Source organism: Ambystoma mexicanum, chromosome 12 (genome assembly GCF_040938575.1).
Source record: "Ambystoma mexicanum isolate Mex_15411 chromosome 12, UKY_AmexF1_1, whole genome shotgun sequence".
Classification (NCBI taxonomy): domain Eukaryota; kingdom Metazoa; phylum Chordata; class Amphibia; order Caudata; family Ambystomatidae; genus Ambystoma; species Ambystoma mexicanum.
The window spans coordinates 1,063,914,035-1,063,926,145 of record NC_090936.1 but is presented as its reverse complement, the minus strand read 5'-3'; the positions used below and the strand labels follow the sequence as shown (position 1 = coordinate 1,063,926,145).

The 12,111-nt window shown below is 47.1% G+C and overlaps 1 protein-coding gene across 2 annotated transcripts in view; it reads left to right on the top strand.

Moving 5' to 3' along the window:
* COPG2 (COPI coat complex subunit gamma 2) overlaps positions 1-12,111 on the top strand; it is a 621,430-nt gene that overhangs the window by 207,282 nt on the left and 402,037 nt on the right. For both annotated transcript variants that reach the window (XM_069629620.1, XM_069629619.1), the window contains one exon: positions 11,506-11,694. In XM_069629620.1, the coding sequence (XP_069485721.1) occupies positions 11,506-11,694 (189 nt within the window). The remainder of the gene's footprint in view (positions 1-11,505; positions 11,695-12,111) is intronic.

Genomic DNA, 12,111 nt, shown 5'->3' with positions numbered 1-12,111 from the left:
GTATCTGCTTAGATTCACATGCGCCCTCCCTACCTCCCTGCTCGGGGTGGAAGGAACATAGTCTTACTACTTTCTCTCTTCATCAATAGCCTTGGGCTCCCTCATGGCAGAAAAAATACAATCGGAGGGACCTCCTGCGTGTGAGAGATTTTGGGTACACTACACGTCACGATAGGGATATTGTTACAGACACGCCTATGCAGACGTCCCCTTTCGGTCCCCGAAAGACGAGATTACAATACTCTGCGGTTACCACTGGATGTCAGACCATATGCACAGCATGTGAATCTAAGCAGATGTAACCATCAAATGCTATTACGGTAAGTAATGTGGTACCCCCTATCGCTTAATGGGTTGGTATTTCAGGGTTTTAGGACAGTCAAGTGCCAAAGACATTGGCAGCATTTCCTTTTTTGGGAGTTCTATTGTCCTTTTTTAGGAACTCCTTAACTTTTAGTGCTTTTTTTGCTTCTTTTTTTACTTTTTTTTTTTTTGGATCTCTGACCTATTTTATTGTGGCCAAGAGGACTTCTACTGAAGTTCCCCTGCCACTACACCACTTTTTAACTGTATGATCCCATGGCAGCTCTTGAGGCTTCTGGGACAGAGGGCCTCTTAAGCATTTTTATTTTGTCCCTACGATCTCCCTACATTGGATTTAGGGAATAGGCTTTTGGCAGCTGTGATTCATTTTGGCTTCACTAGGGGTGCACGCAGATTCACTGCATTTAAATAGTCCCATGTGCCTTATTAGTGACCATTGGAGTTCTAATGTATTGAAGTAAGTTCTGCTCAGCCATTTGGTTTTTTCGGTACCTTTATTTGTTCAGAGAAACCCCAAAGTGGACATAACATGACCATTCTTTTAGTCTAGCCGTGCCTCCTATGAACTGGTCTAGATAGGTTCCTGGCACTGGTCTGGCTTTTTCACATTCTGTCTTGTTGGTGTGGCCTTGTTCAAGTAGTGGTATCAGGGTGCTAACCAGATTGGTTGGCAGCCTAACCCCTTTTATTTTTTATTTTTTTTATTTTTTGTAATCCTTTGTATGATTGATGGACTGACTTGGGCCAGCCTCTGTGAGTGTGTGTATATCTAGAAGAAACCCTGAGCCTGCATTCAATTGAGACCAGGTTTTCTCAGAAGAAATGCAGCTTGCCTACCTGCTGGAGGATTCCCACTGTTGTTGCACCGTTATTACAGACCAGATCTGGTCATAGTGGCTGGTCCCTGTGTCATAGGGCTTACTCCAGGCCTCATTTTTAGCTGCTGTGCACCGTTCCTTGGCCTCCTTTGTCTTCCCATTTACTGGCTGGGTCAGGCATTCTGTGCTGGGGCCGTCTCTGTGCTGTTTAACTTCAGACTTTATTTTGCTGATGTGGAAGTCTCTACTTGGTTTTGGGAGCTGCTGTCACCTGGAAGGGTATTGCGACTGCAGTACCCCACCTCATCTGCTTCTCTGGGCCATCCTGGATCATCCCCACTGTTTCTTGCTGGGTGGCTGCCTTCCTTTGAAGAGCAGCTGTAACCTGCTTTGCTGGGTTCTCATGTCTTTCTGGAGTCATCCATGGCATTGCTACAACTTCTGGCTTCAGGATCCCGCTGCTGGGAAGGGAGCTTGTTCTTTTTCCACATCTTGGTCATTATGGGCTGAGGTTCAAGTCCCTGGCAATTAGAATCCTGTAAATCTCACCTGGTGACGCTTTTTACTTACCGGGTTGTTTCACTTCACCTCAACCATCTTTTTTGTCACCATCAACCTGAGTATCTATCTCTGGGCCCCTGGGTTGGTGGGTTAGTTTCATTTATTGCCCTCATGGATCCCTGTGGTCAATGGTCTAGCACAGATTACTGTGGGCGGGCCTTGACAGTATTTTATCATCGACTTCCATCGGGGCTGAGCTGCAGCTTCTCCTGCTTATTTTCTGTGGAAGTGTGATGTCCAAGTGCAATTAGCTTAAAGGTATTTTATCTTTTTGTGGCTGAATTGTTTTTCACCTTTTAGGCCAGGTGCCTGCAACCTCTGGCTCTTCAGATGTTTTGGACTAGAACTCCCATCATCCCTAACAGCATAGTTCTGGGATTTGTAGTCTGAAACATCTGGAGAGCCAAAGGTTGCCAAAGGGCCCTGCATTGACAGTGAGGTGAATATTCCATGTTTTTCCTATGTTTTGTGTTACAGTGACAGTTATATGTTGGCATCTTGTGTACTGTAATGATTATTAAGAGGGAGTTCTTAATGTCTGGTTCCCGTTTCATCCCATCCTTTGCCTCTATATGCCTGTAATCAGGTAGTGGACTTGCATTCTAGTGTAGGAGTGGGTTGTGTCCTCCTTGACCATGTGCTCTTTTATAAATAGACTAGGTGTTTTGCTGCGTATTATGTCTACTTAAAGTACTTATTAGACTGGTAGAGAATCATATTTCGAAGGGATTGTGTCCTCCGACGTATTCCTCATCTTAGATATCTCCTTCCAGCTCTGCTGGCCTCGGAAATTTTTTTCTCTCTAGAGGGCGCTGCGCGTCGACGTCCTCCGAGTCGATGTCTCTCGACAGCCGCCGTATCGACGTCATCCTGCCTATAAAGGCCGCGCGCAGCGTCCGTTGCTCAGTTCCGTTTTTCCGCGCTTACTCAGTGCCTCGGAATGCCGTTGCCCAGTTCTTGTCAGATTAATCCTATTTACCTCGAGTCATTCGATCCGTACTCGATGGCTTCCTCGTCGGAACCGACAACTCCTCGATCCGGCTTCAAAAAATGCAGAGATTGTGGGAAAAAGATGTCGCTGACTGACCCTCACAGAGTTTGTCTGTGGTGTTTGGGAGCTGAACACCATTGTTCGGAATGCGAGGACTGTATGTCCATGACAGCTAAGGCCCTGAAGGAGCGTAGGGGGAAGCTGGAGAAAGGTAAGACTTTTAAAGCTTCTTCGTCGACGAAGTCGAGACACTCAGTCTCCTCGACATATTCGCGCTCCCGGTCTCGGAGTGGGTCTCATCACTCCTCGAGATCGAAGCACTCGAAGAGAAGACGTCGAAGATCCCCTTCTCCGTCTTCCTCTTCCTCTGTTTCGCCAAAAAGAATCCCTTGCCCCACGAAACATAGTTCCCGGGCTGAATGGGAGGAATTCTGCAAAAATATGATGAGCGTCTTCGAGAAAGCGGCCTGGACCCCCTCGAAGACAGCCGAGAGCGATGCTCTGGTCGAAAGACCCGAAGGTCAAAAACGCCGCGAGTCGCAGTACCCGGCGAAGGAAATCTCTCGAGCGCGTCTCGAACCTTCGAGTAGGACTATGACCTCCAAACCTTCCTCGAAGGTTCCGTCGACGCTGTCGACGAGGGTTCCGTCGACGCCGAGATCGATGTCTTCGACGCCGTTGTCGAAGGGACCTTCGACACACTGGTCTGTCGACTCGACGCCAGCTTCGACGCCAGCTTCGACGCCAAGAAAAGTCACGGTTACGACACACCCAGTGACTATCCCCAGGTCCTCGACGTCGATGGCTTCGAGATTGTCGAGTAGAATTCCAATTCTGTCGAAGTCTTCGAGGCCTCCGCCTTTGTTTTCGACGCCACGCTCGAAGCCTTCGGCGTCGACGACATCGACGTTTTCGAGGCCGATAAGGACAAGTTCGGCACCCTCTGCCTTGGAAATGGGATTTACTCCCTTTATGAGTTCAGAACAATTGAGAACTATGTCCTCAATTTTGGAAGAGGGTGAATTGTTTGAACAGGAAGACACATTTGAGTTGCAGGGACCTGTAACCCCAATTAGAGAGAAATTTTCCTCTGAAGAACGCAGGTTAAAGGATCTTCATGATTCCTTACATGAGGCAAGTGGGTTCGACACTTCCCCTGAGGTGGAGTTTGCTAGGCCAGACCTGGGGGAGCATGCTGAAACCCCCTATAGAGCCTTAATGGCCAGGATCACAGAGTTCATGGGGTGGTCTGCACCTTCACAATCTTTCCAACAAGATGACCTCACGGATATTCTTGACAAAGGCCCACAGGAGGATCCTGTGGTGCCTTTTCATAAAGCTCTTCAGAGGAAGATCATGACAAACTGGGAAACCCCAGATGTCGTACCAGCAGTAAATAAAAAACTGTCTACAAAGTACAGGGTATCTTCTACAGACCCGGAGTTTTTGTCTAAACACCCATCCCCAGAGAGTCTGGTGGTACAGGCAGCATCCTCTACCGATGTCAAGACGGCTTATCCTACCGTCCCACAGGACAGGGACGATAAAAAATATGATGCTATGGCAAAGAAAGTCTTTTCAGCATGTAGCATGGCGTTAAAATCTGTTAATGCTACTTGCACCCTTGCTAGGTTCAGCCATACACTTTGGGAGTGTGCTTCTACAGCGGCTGACTGCATCCCGGAGGAAGAAGAAAGGGATGCGTTCCTGAATATTATACAGGACGGTAAAGACGCTATGTGCGAATCCCTCCAGACGGGCATTGATTCGGCTGACAGTATCAGCAGAGCAATGGCGGCAAGTACATCAACCAGGAGATTCGCTTGGTTGAGAAAGTCTGGTTTTGCCCCAGATGTGCAAGCCAGGCTCTTGAACATGCCATTCGATGGCTCTTCTTTGTTCGGGAAAAAGGCGGATGACAGTTTAGAGAAACTGCAAACTTCAAAAGCAGCAGCAAAATCCCTAGGAGCTGCAATCCGTCAGACTCCTTTTCGTCCCACAGGAACCTCTGCGAGGGGCAAGTCCTTTCGCTTCTACTCCGCATTCGGAAGAGGTAGAGGACGTCCGGCTCAAAGGGGACAAAGAAGAACTACCCGAGGTGGACGGGGTAGATATTCAAAAGCCGCAGCAACAGCAGGTGCCTCTTTACCATCTGCATCAGCCGCCCCAAAACCACTCTGAGGACGTCCCTCACAGGACACCTGTAGGAGGCAGGTTGACTCAACATCTGGCGGTATGGCAGGCTATCACGTCAGATGCTTGGGCATTGGAAACAGTTGCCCAAGGTTACTGCCTGCCTTTCCTACGTATACCTCAGTCATCCACCGGGGATCAGCTCTCAGAAAGCTCCAGATCCGCTCCTCTTGCAGGAAATTTTGGACCTGCTAGAGAAAGGTGCCATAGAACCGGTACCTGTAGCGGAGTGAACCAGGGCTGGTACTCCCCTTACTTTCTCATTCTAAAGAAAGACGGAGGACTGAGACCCATCTTGGACTTGCAAGAATTGAACAAATTCCTCAGAAAAGACAAATTCAAGATGGTCACTCTTTCTCAGATCCTCCAGGCCCTTCAGTTCCAGGACTGGTTGGTATCTCTGGACCTTCAGGACGCTTATTTCCATGTGCCTATGCATCTCAAACACAGGAAATACCTGAGGTTCGCAATTGGCAACTCTCACTATCAATTTCGAGTGCTGCCATTTGGGCTGACCTCCGCCCCGAGGGTCTTCACCAAGTTAATGTCGGTAGTGGCTGCAAGTCTAAGGAGGGAAGGGATTCACGTCTACCCCTACCTGGACGATTGGTTGATCAGGGCTGTTTCTTCGGAACAAGCTCAGATCCAGCTAAATCACGTATGCCACTTCCTTCACAGACTGGGCTTCTCCCTCAATTTAAAGAAGTCACAAATTATACCATCGCAGAGACTCCAATTCATAGGAGCGATCCTGTACACTTCCCTGGGAAAAGCCTCGCCACCAGAGGTGAGGGCTCAAGATATTCTACAGATGGTTACCAAGTTCCAACATGCCCAACGTCTCCCAGCCTTCGACTTTTTGAGGTTGCTAGGCCTCATGGCATCCTGCATTTTCCTAGTGCCAGAGGCTCGCCTGAGAATGAGATCCCTCCAGTGGGCACTGAGGACTCAGTGGTCACAATTCTCAGGGAGAATGACAGATCTTCTTCAGGTTCCCGGCAGGGTGGCTCGAGACCTTCAGTGGTGGGCCTGTCAGGAGAACATTCTGAAAGGAGAACAGTTTTGGCAACCCTGGCCGGAGATAACAGTAGTCACGGATGCCTCACTCACGGGGTGGGGAGCCCACGCCAACGACTTGGCCATCAGCGGTCGTTGGTCTCCATCGGAGTCCAGACTACATATCAACCTGTTAGACCTGAGAGCCATCAGACTTGCGCTGAAGGCGTTCCTGCCAGCTGTACAAGGTGGCCATGCATTACCTCAACAAAAGAGGAGGCGTAGGATCACTACCCCTGTGCAGAGAGGCGATGCAGCTCTGGTTTTGGGCAATCCAAGAAGGAATCTCTCTATCGGCAGTTCACCTAGCCGGAGAGAAGAACTTGACAGCGGATGCTCTGAGCAGGCAGAACACAGTCTCCCACGAGTGGGAGCTAGCTCAGGAAGTCCTTCAAGAGATCTTCGCCCTTTGGGGAACCCCTCAGGTAGATCTGTTCGCCACCAGCCTAAACAGGAAATGCGACCTGTTCTGCTCAAGGGAATTTCCCCCGAGAGGAGCTCTGGGAGACGTGTTCATAGTGGACTGTGAGTTTCCGCTTCTGTACGCGTTCCCACCGGTCCCTGTCATTCCTCAAATGATCAGGAGGTTGAGAAGATTCTGGCGAACCATGATCCTAATTGCCCCGGATTGGGCCAGGAGAACGTGGTACCCGGACCTTCTAGACTTGTCCATATGCCCTCCAATTCGACTTCCACCCAGAGAGAACCTACTCTCACAGAAGGGAGGTCAGGTTCTCCATCCGGACATCAAAACCCTCAACCTTCACGCTTGGCTTCTGAAAGGCTGAGGTACAAGGATTGGGACCTCCCTGATGATGTTATGGAGGTGTTGCTTTCGGCAAGGAGGCCAGCAACAACGTCTTTATACCGCTGCCATTGGAACAGATTTTGCAGCTGGTGTAGAGAACAGAATATCGACCCTTTTTCATGTGGTACACCAATGGTTTTGTCCTTCCTACTATATTTGGCAAATTCAGGCCTTCAAGTTGGCACCATTAAGGGCTATCTCGCAGCGCTATCCATCTTTAAGCGTACTGCGGAAGAACCATCCTATTTCAAATTACCCTTGGTAATACAGTTTCTAAAGGGGTTAACCAATGTTTATCCCCCAAGACCATTCCAAGTTCCCCTATGGGATTTAAACTTAGTACTAACTTTCCTGATGGGCACACCTTTCGAACCTCTCCATTCTTGTTTGTTAAGATTCCTTACCCTTAAAACTGTTTTATTAATAGCACTTACATCTGCTAGAAGGGTGAGCGAATTACAAGCTCTTTCTTGTAAACCCCCTCACACAATATTTCACAAAGACAAAGTTGTCCTGCAAGTGAAGCCTAATTTCCTCCCAAAGGTGGTTTCTGAATTCCATATCACTCAGAAGATTACCCTACCATCTTTCTATCCTCCTCCTCACCCGGGGAAAGAGGAAGAGAGGTTACACAGGCTAGACCCTAGGAGGGCTTTAAGTTTTTACATCAGTAGACTAGCCAGGATAAGACAGGCAGACCAGCTGTTTGTAGGTTACGCAGGTCACAAGCTAGGGTTACCAATAACTAAGCAGACCATTTCCAGATGGATCATTCTAGCCATTCTGGAATGTTATAAACTGGCAGGGAAAGAGCCCCCTCAAAACCTTAGGGCTCATTCGACCAGAGGTATTGCAGCTTCATCGGCCCTCAAAAGAGGCGTGCCGGTTAAAGACATCTGTGCGGCCGCTACATGGTCGTCTGTCCATACCTTTACACGTTTTTACAACTTGGATTCCTCCTCCAGTCAAGAGACTAGGTTTGGAAGGGCTGTACTGCATTCTATTCATCAATAGAAGACAGCGTGAAGTCAGTACTCCCTCCTCCGATAATAGAATACTGCTATGGGAGCCGATCTAAGATGAGGAATACGTCGGAGGACACAATCCCTTCGAAGAACAAGTTACTTCTTACCTTGTAACGTTCTTTCGACGGGATGTTCCTCCGACGTATTCCTCATCGACCCTCCCATCCATCCCCGCAGTTCTACTTCCCTTGTTGCAGCTTACGCTCCTTCAGGGTGATTAGTTTAGTCCAGAAAGTATTATTGTGGGCTACAAAACGGAACTGAGCAACGGACGCTGCGCGCGGCCTTTATAGGCAGGATGACGTCGACGTCGATACGGCGGCTGTCGAGGGACATCAACTCGGAGGACGTCGACACGCAGCGCCCTCTAGACAGAGAAAAAATTTTCCGAGGCCAGCAGAGCTGGAAGGAGATATCTAAGATGAGGAATACGTCGGAGGAACATCCCGTCGAAAGAACGTTACAAGGTAAGAAGTAACTTGTTCGTCTAACGTAGTAAATGTGCAAATTTGTTCAGTATAATAGCGTGGTGTGTTTTCTTAGGATAATTGTGTAGACTAACGGTACCTTTTGTGTCATCCTACTCCCCCGCCCCCATTGATGTTACGCCGGACTGCTCTGTTTCACTACCTACCACAGAGAGGTTTGCCTTCCCTTTTGGGTTGGGTATACTTAAGCACCTAAAGGTTAGATGGTTTTACAGCCCTCACTAGAGGGTTGGGCAAAAACTGCTTTAGCAATATTGCTATTGGGTTTCATATTCCACTTAACTGCTTCGAAGCAGAGGTAATCTGGCATTATTACCCAACTTGTACACTGTAGGATTAATAGTACAGGTTTCCCGGCTGGAGATTTCAAATTGAAATGTCGAGGCTAGCTGCATGTCTGAGGCAAGTACTTAACTATCCACCCTGCCATTGATATTGCTTAGCTCTCAGTGCCTATGAAGGGAAAGCAGCAAAAATAAACTGTTTCCAAACAATGACCTGCAGTGATTATGAAATAACGTCTCCATTGGTGGGAAGTTTACAGAAGCAAAGTACTGTTCTACTCAAGGAGACTCTTCTAAGGGCATAGAATGGTTTATATAGTCACACTATAAAATGAAGACCATTTGAGAACCCCCATCTCTGTTCTGGAATTTTATGTACTACCTGGTATTTTTGCATGCATACTATTCTGATACGTTTCATGTCTGAACTGCTACCTTCTAATAATGTATTCACTTGGTTGTAGCAATGTATAAACTTGGCGCTCCTGTTCATATTGGTGGTGCTCACTTTCTCAACCTTGGATGGGTGAAAGGCAATGTTCTCTGGTAAACTTGACCCCTGCAGATAAAATGCATCTTTGTGAAGCAAGTATTTTACTCACTAGCTGAACCACGAACCTCTGACCTGGCATTGAAAAACAGGCCTTATGCCAAAATCATTACATTTTATACTGGAATTATTGTAAATATGTGATGCAGTTTTACGCGGGACCCATAAGCACACTGGTTTACCAGTTTGTGATGTGACCAGTGTGTTAAGATGGATTTCTATGATCTGGCCTGGTGGACAGATTTTAGGAGGCCACCCTAGTTGTTGTGAACACGGAACTCTGAATGGTTTGCCAAAACCCACTCAAGGTACATGGATGACCAGACAAGGCTTATTCTCAGAAGAGTGCCAGTGACTGAACATGCTGGAAAATGAATCTAACTAGTAGTCTTTTCACATAACACTCTGATATGTCACAGTCCCCATGGGTTCAGATATACATCAAATAACTGCGTTTGCAAAAGCAGATAGTATTTTAGATGCAGTCAATGATGGAAACAGATCACAAGACAAAACTTAACTTAAGAAATCCAAACCCCAAGATCAATGGTGCCTTGTGCCCAAAAGGCACAGCAGCTGTAATGTTGCTCACCAGCATGGAATCTCTATAGGCAGGTTTACTAAACTTGAGTTTGTCTCAACCAAATTACTTTCATTAAGCTTGGTTGCTTGTAGTTCAGGAAATGGCCAATGCGCCATAGTTTACAAGTTCCACAACAATTTTACCCAGGCTAACCCTGGGGCAGGATTCTCAACCAAGGTTCGACGACCAAAAATTGAGTGGAATGGAATAAGGAGACAAAGGGTCGGGTTCCCAATGTTATCATATGGAGGACAAACGGTGGGAGAATAGAAACCCTGAGTTTACTTACCCCCTGACTCCGATTTTCCTGGATGGCTGTGTAGATCGTCTGGGGACTAAATCTTCCACCATTGGTTCTGGTGAGAGCGACCAGGAGTTACGGGTCCAAGGATTCTTCTGGTCGGGTACAGCTGCAAGAGGCTGTTGATGAAGAAATGCAAGAACCACCGATTTGCGCCTCTTACACGTCACAGGTTGGAGGAAGGCAATTTCCAGCGACGATCACTGCACACAGGCAACATCAAGGATCCTTCCAGTCGCGGTCAGCAAAGCTGTTCCAAGATAGGATCCCTTCACGCAGGGACGCTGACATTCAGGGGGAAGGTGACTTGTGGCACAATCAGGCAACCACTAAAGTTCTTCGTGCAAGGTAGTCTACAAGAGCTGGTAAATCCATCAGGCAGTCCACAGTCATTTCCGTAGGGCAGGATCCTTGAGGGTGTTGAGACTAGTTAGTCCCACTAGTCCAAGGGCTGAAGCACCACTCGGGGTCTTCGGAGATTAGGTAGTCAAATAGGGCTTCACCGGGCCTGACAGAGGGATGCTGGGCCACTTCGGGAGTTGTCTTCGGATCTTCAGCCGGCTGTTCTTCGAGGGTTTTTTTGCACCAATGATTATCTGAAGAAATTGCTGTAGAGGCCTCTTCTTATCCAAAATCCGAGCTGGAAGCAAGTCCAAGCCCACTAATGTTAACGTTCTGCACCATTCAAACAGCCGGTAGTTGTCCAATCAGGGACAACTACTAGTTTCAGGTTTGTGCCACACCCAGACTCTCTGGCACCAAGGATGTGGAGTGGGATTAAACAGTCCCACTCTCTTCCTGGGCCACGCGCACACAGAGACACTAGCCTGTGAAAGCAGCAGCTTTCTCTGCAAGTGCATGAACTTTATAAGGGATTTCCTGGCATGGAAAGGCAGGAAGAAGGCCAAACAACAATATGGTCAAAGAAACTAGCGGAAATCTCGTGGCACAGCCATTTTAAGACACTAGCCATGTTTGGTAGCCATACATGGCAAACGTGAATGTGCACGCTATAAATAATGCAGACATGGTACAAATGTATCTGCTGTCAACAACTTGTCTTTAGGCACATACAAAAGTAACCAAAAATTGCCTGTGTAAAAAGCTAGGGTGATACAAAAGTATCCAGTCAGGTCAGGATAAAAACAGATCTAAACGAATGGGGTTCCATAGGAAACTATAGCGAGAGATGCGCAAAATGAGAACGCTTTCTAACTGGGTTTGATAAGTGAAATCTGGTTGCCCTATGTTCTAATTGTGATTTTGTTGTGCTTCGTTGTTGGTTAATCACATAACCTTGTGTATGTCTGGATAAAACCTTATTTTAACGGTTTTTATCTTGTGTGACCGTACTCTGTAGAAGAGCACATTCAACCACAGCAGTGGTTTGACAGTCCATTTAGCCACTGGTCATCTGTATAAATTACCTTTTGTCTATGCAGTGTAAACTAAAGTTTATTGGAATGAGTACATTGGGTTTCTTTGTTTCCCACATATTTGAATACCATCTACTGATCTTGAAGGTGGCAATGAAGCACCCATCTGCAGTGACTGCCTGCAACCTGGACCTGGAGAATCTGATTACTGACTCGAACCGGAGTATTGCTACCCTTGCTATCACCACACTCCTAAAAACTGGCAGCGAGAGCAGCGTGGACAGGCTCATGAAGCAGATATCTTCCTTCGTGTCAGAGATCTCTGATGAGTTTAAAGTAAGAAGCCTGATCCATTTGTTGCTCCCTTTCCACTTTTCCTCTGGCTTCCATTTTAGGTGCCAGAACACTTGGGTGCCAGAATGCTTAGGCTCATCCTTAAAAAAAAAAAAAAAAAATATATATATATATATATATATGTATGTTGCTTAACTGTCCCCATATAAAATGTGTAAATGTCTTCCTGAAATAGCCCACTATCAGAAACATTCCTCATGTGGCATGGAACTTGTTTATTTCATTAACACTTCACAGCAGCTGCCCAGTGGGCCTGTGACTGTCCTCTCCCATTTGACCTCCACCTCCATTTTGTCTGCCTCACAGCTATGTTTATTTAATTGTTTTACTTGGCTACAGTATTACATTGTTGAACGTGTGGCACTGAAGATTGTTTCTGCACCATGCACAGCTAAGGAA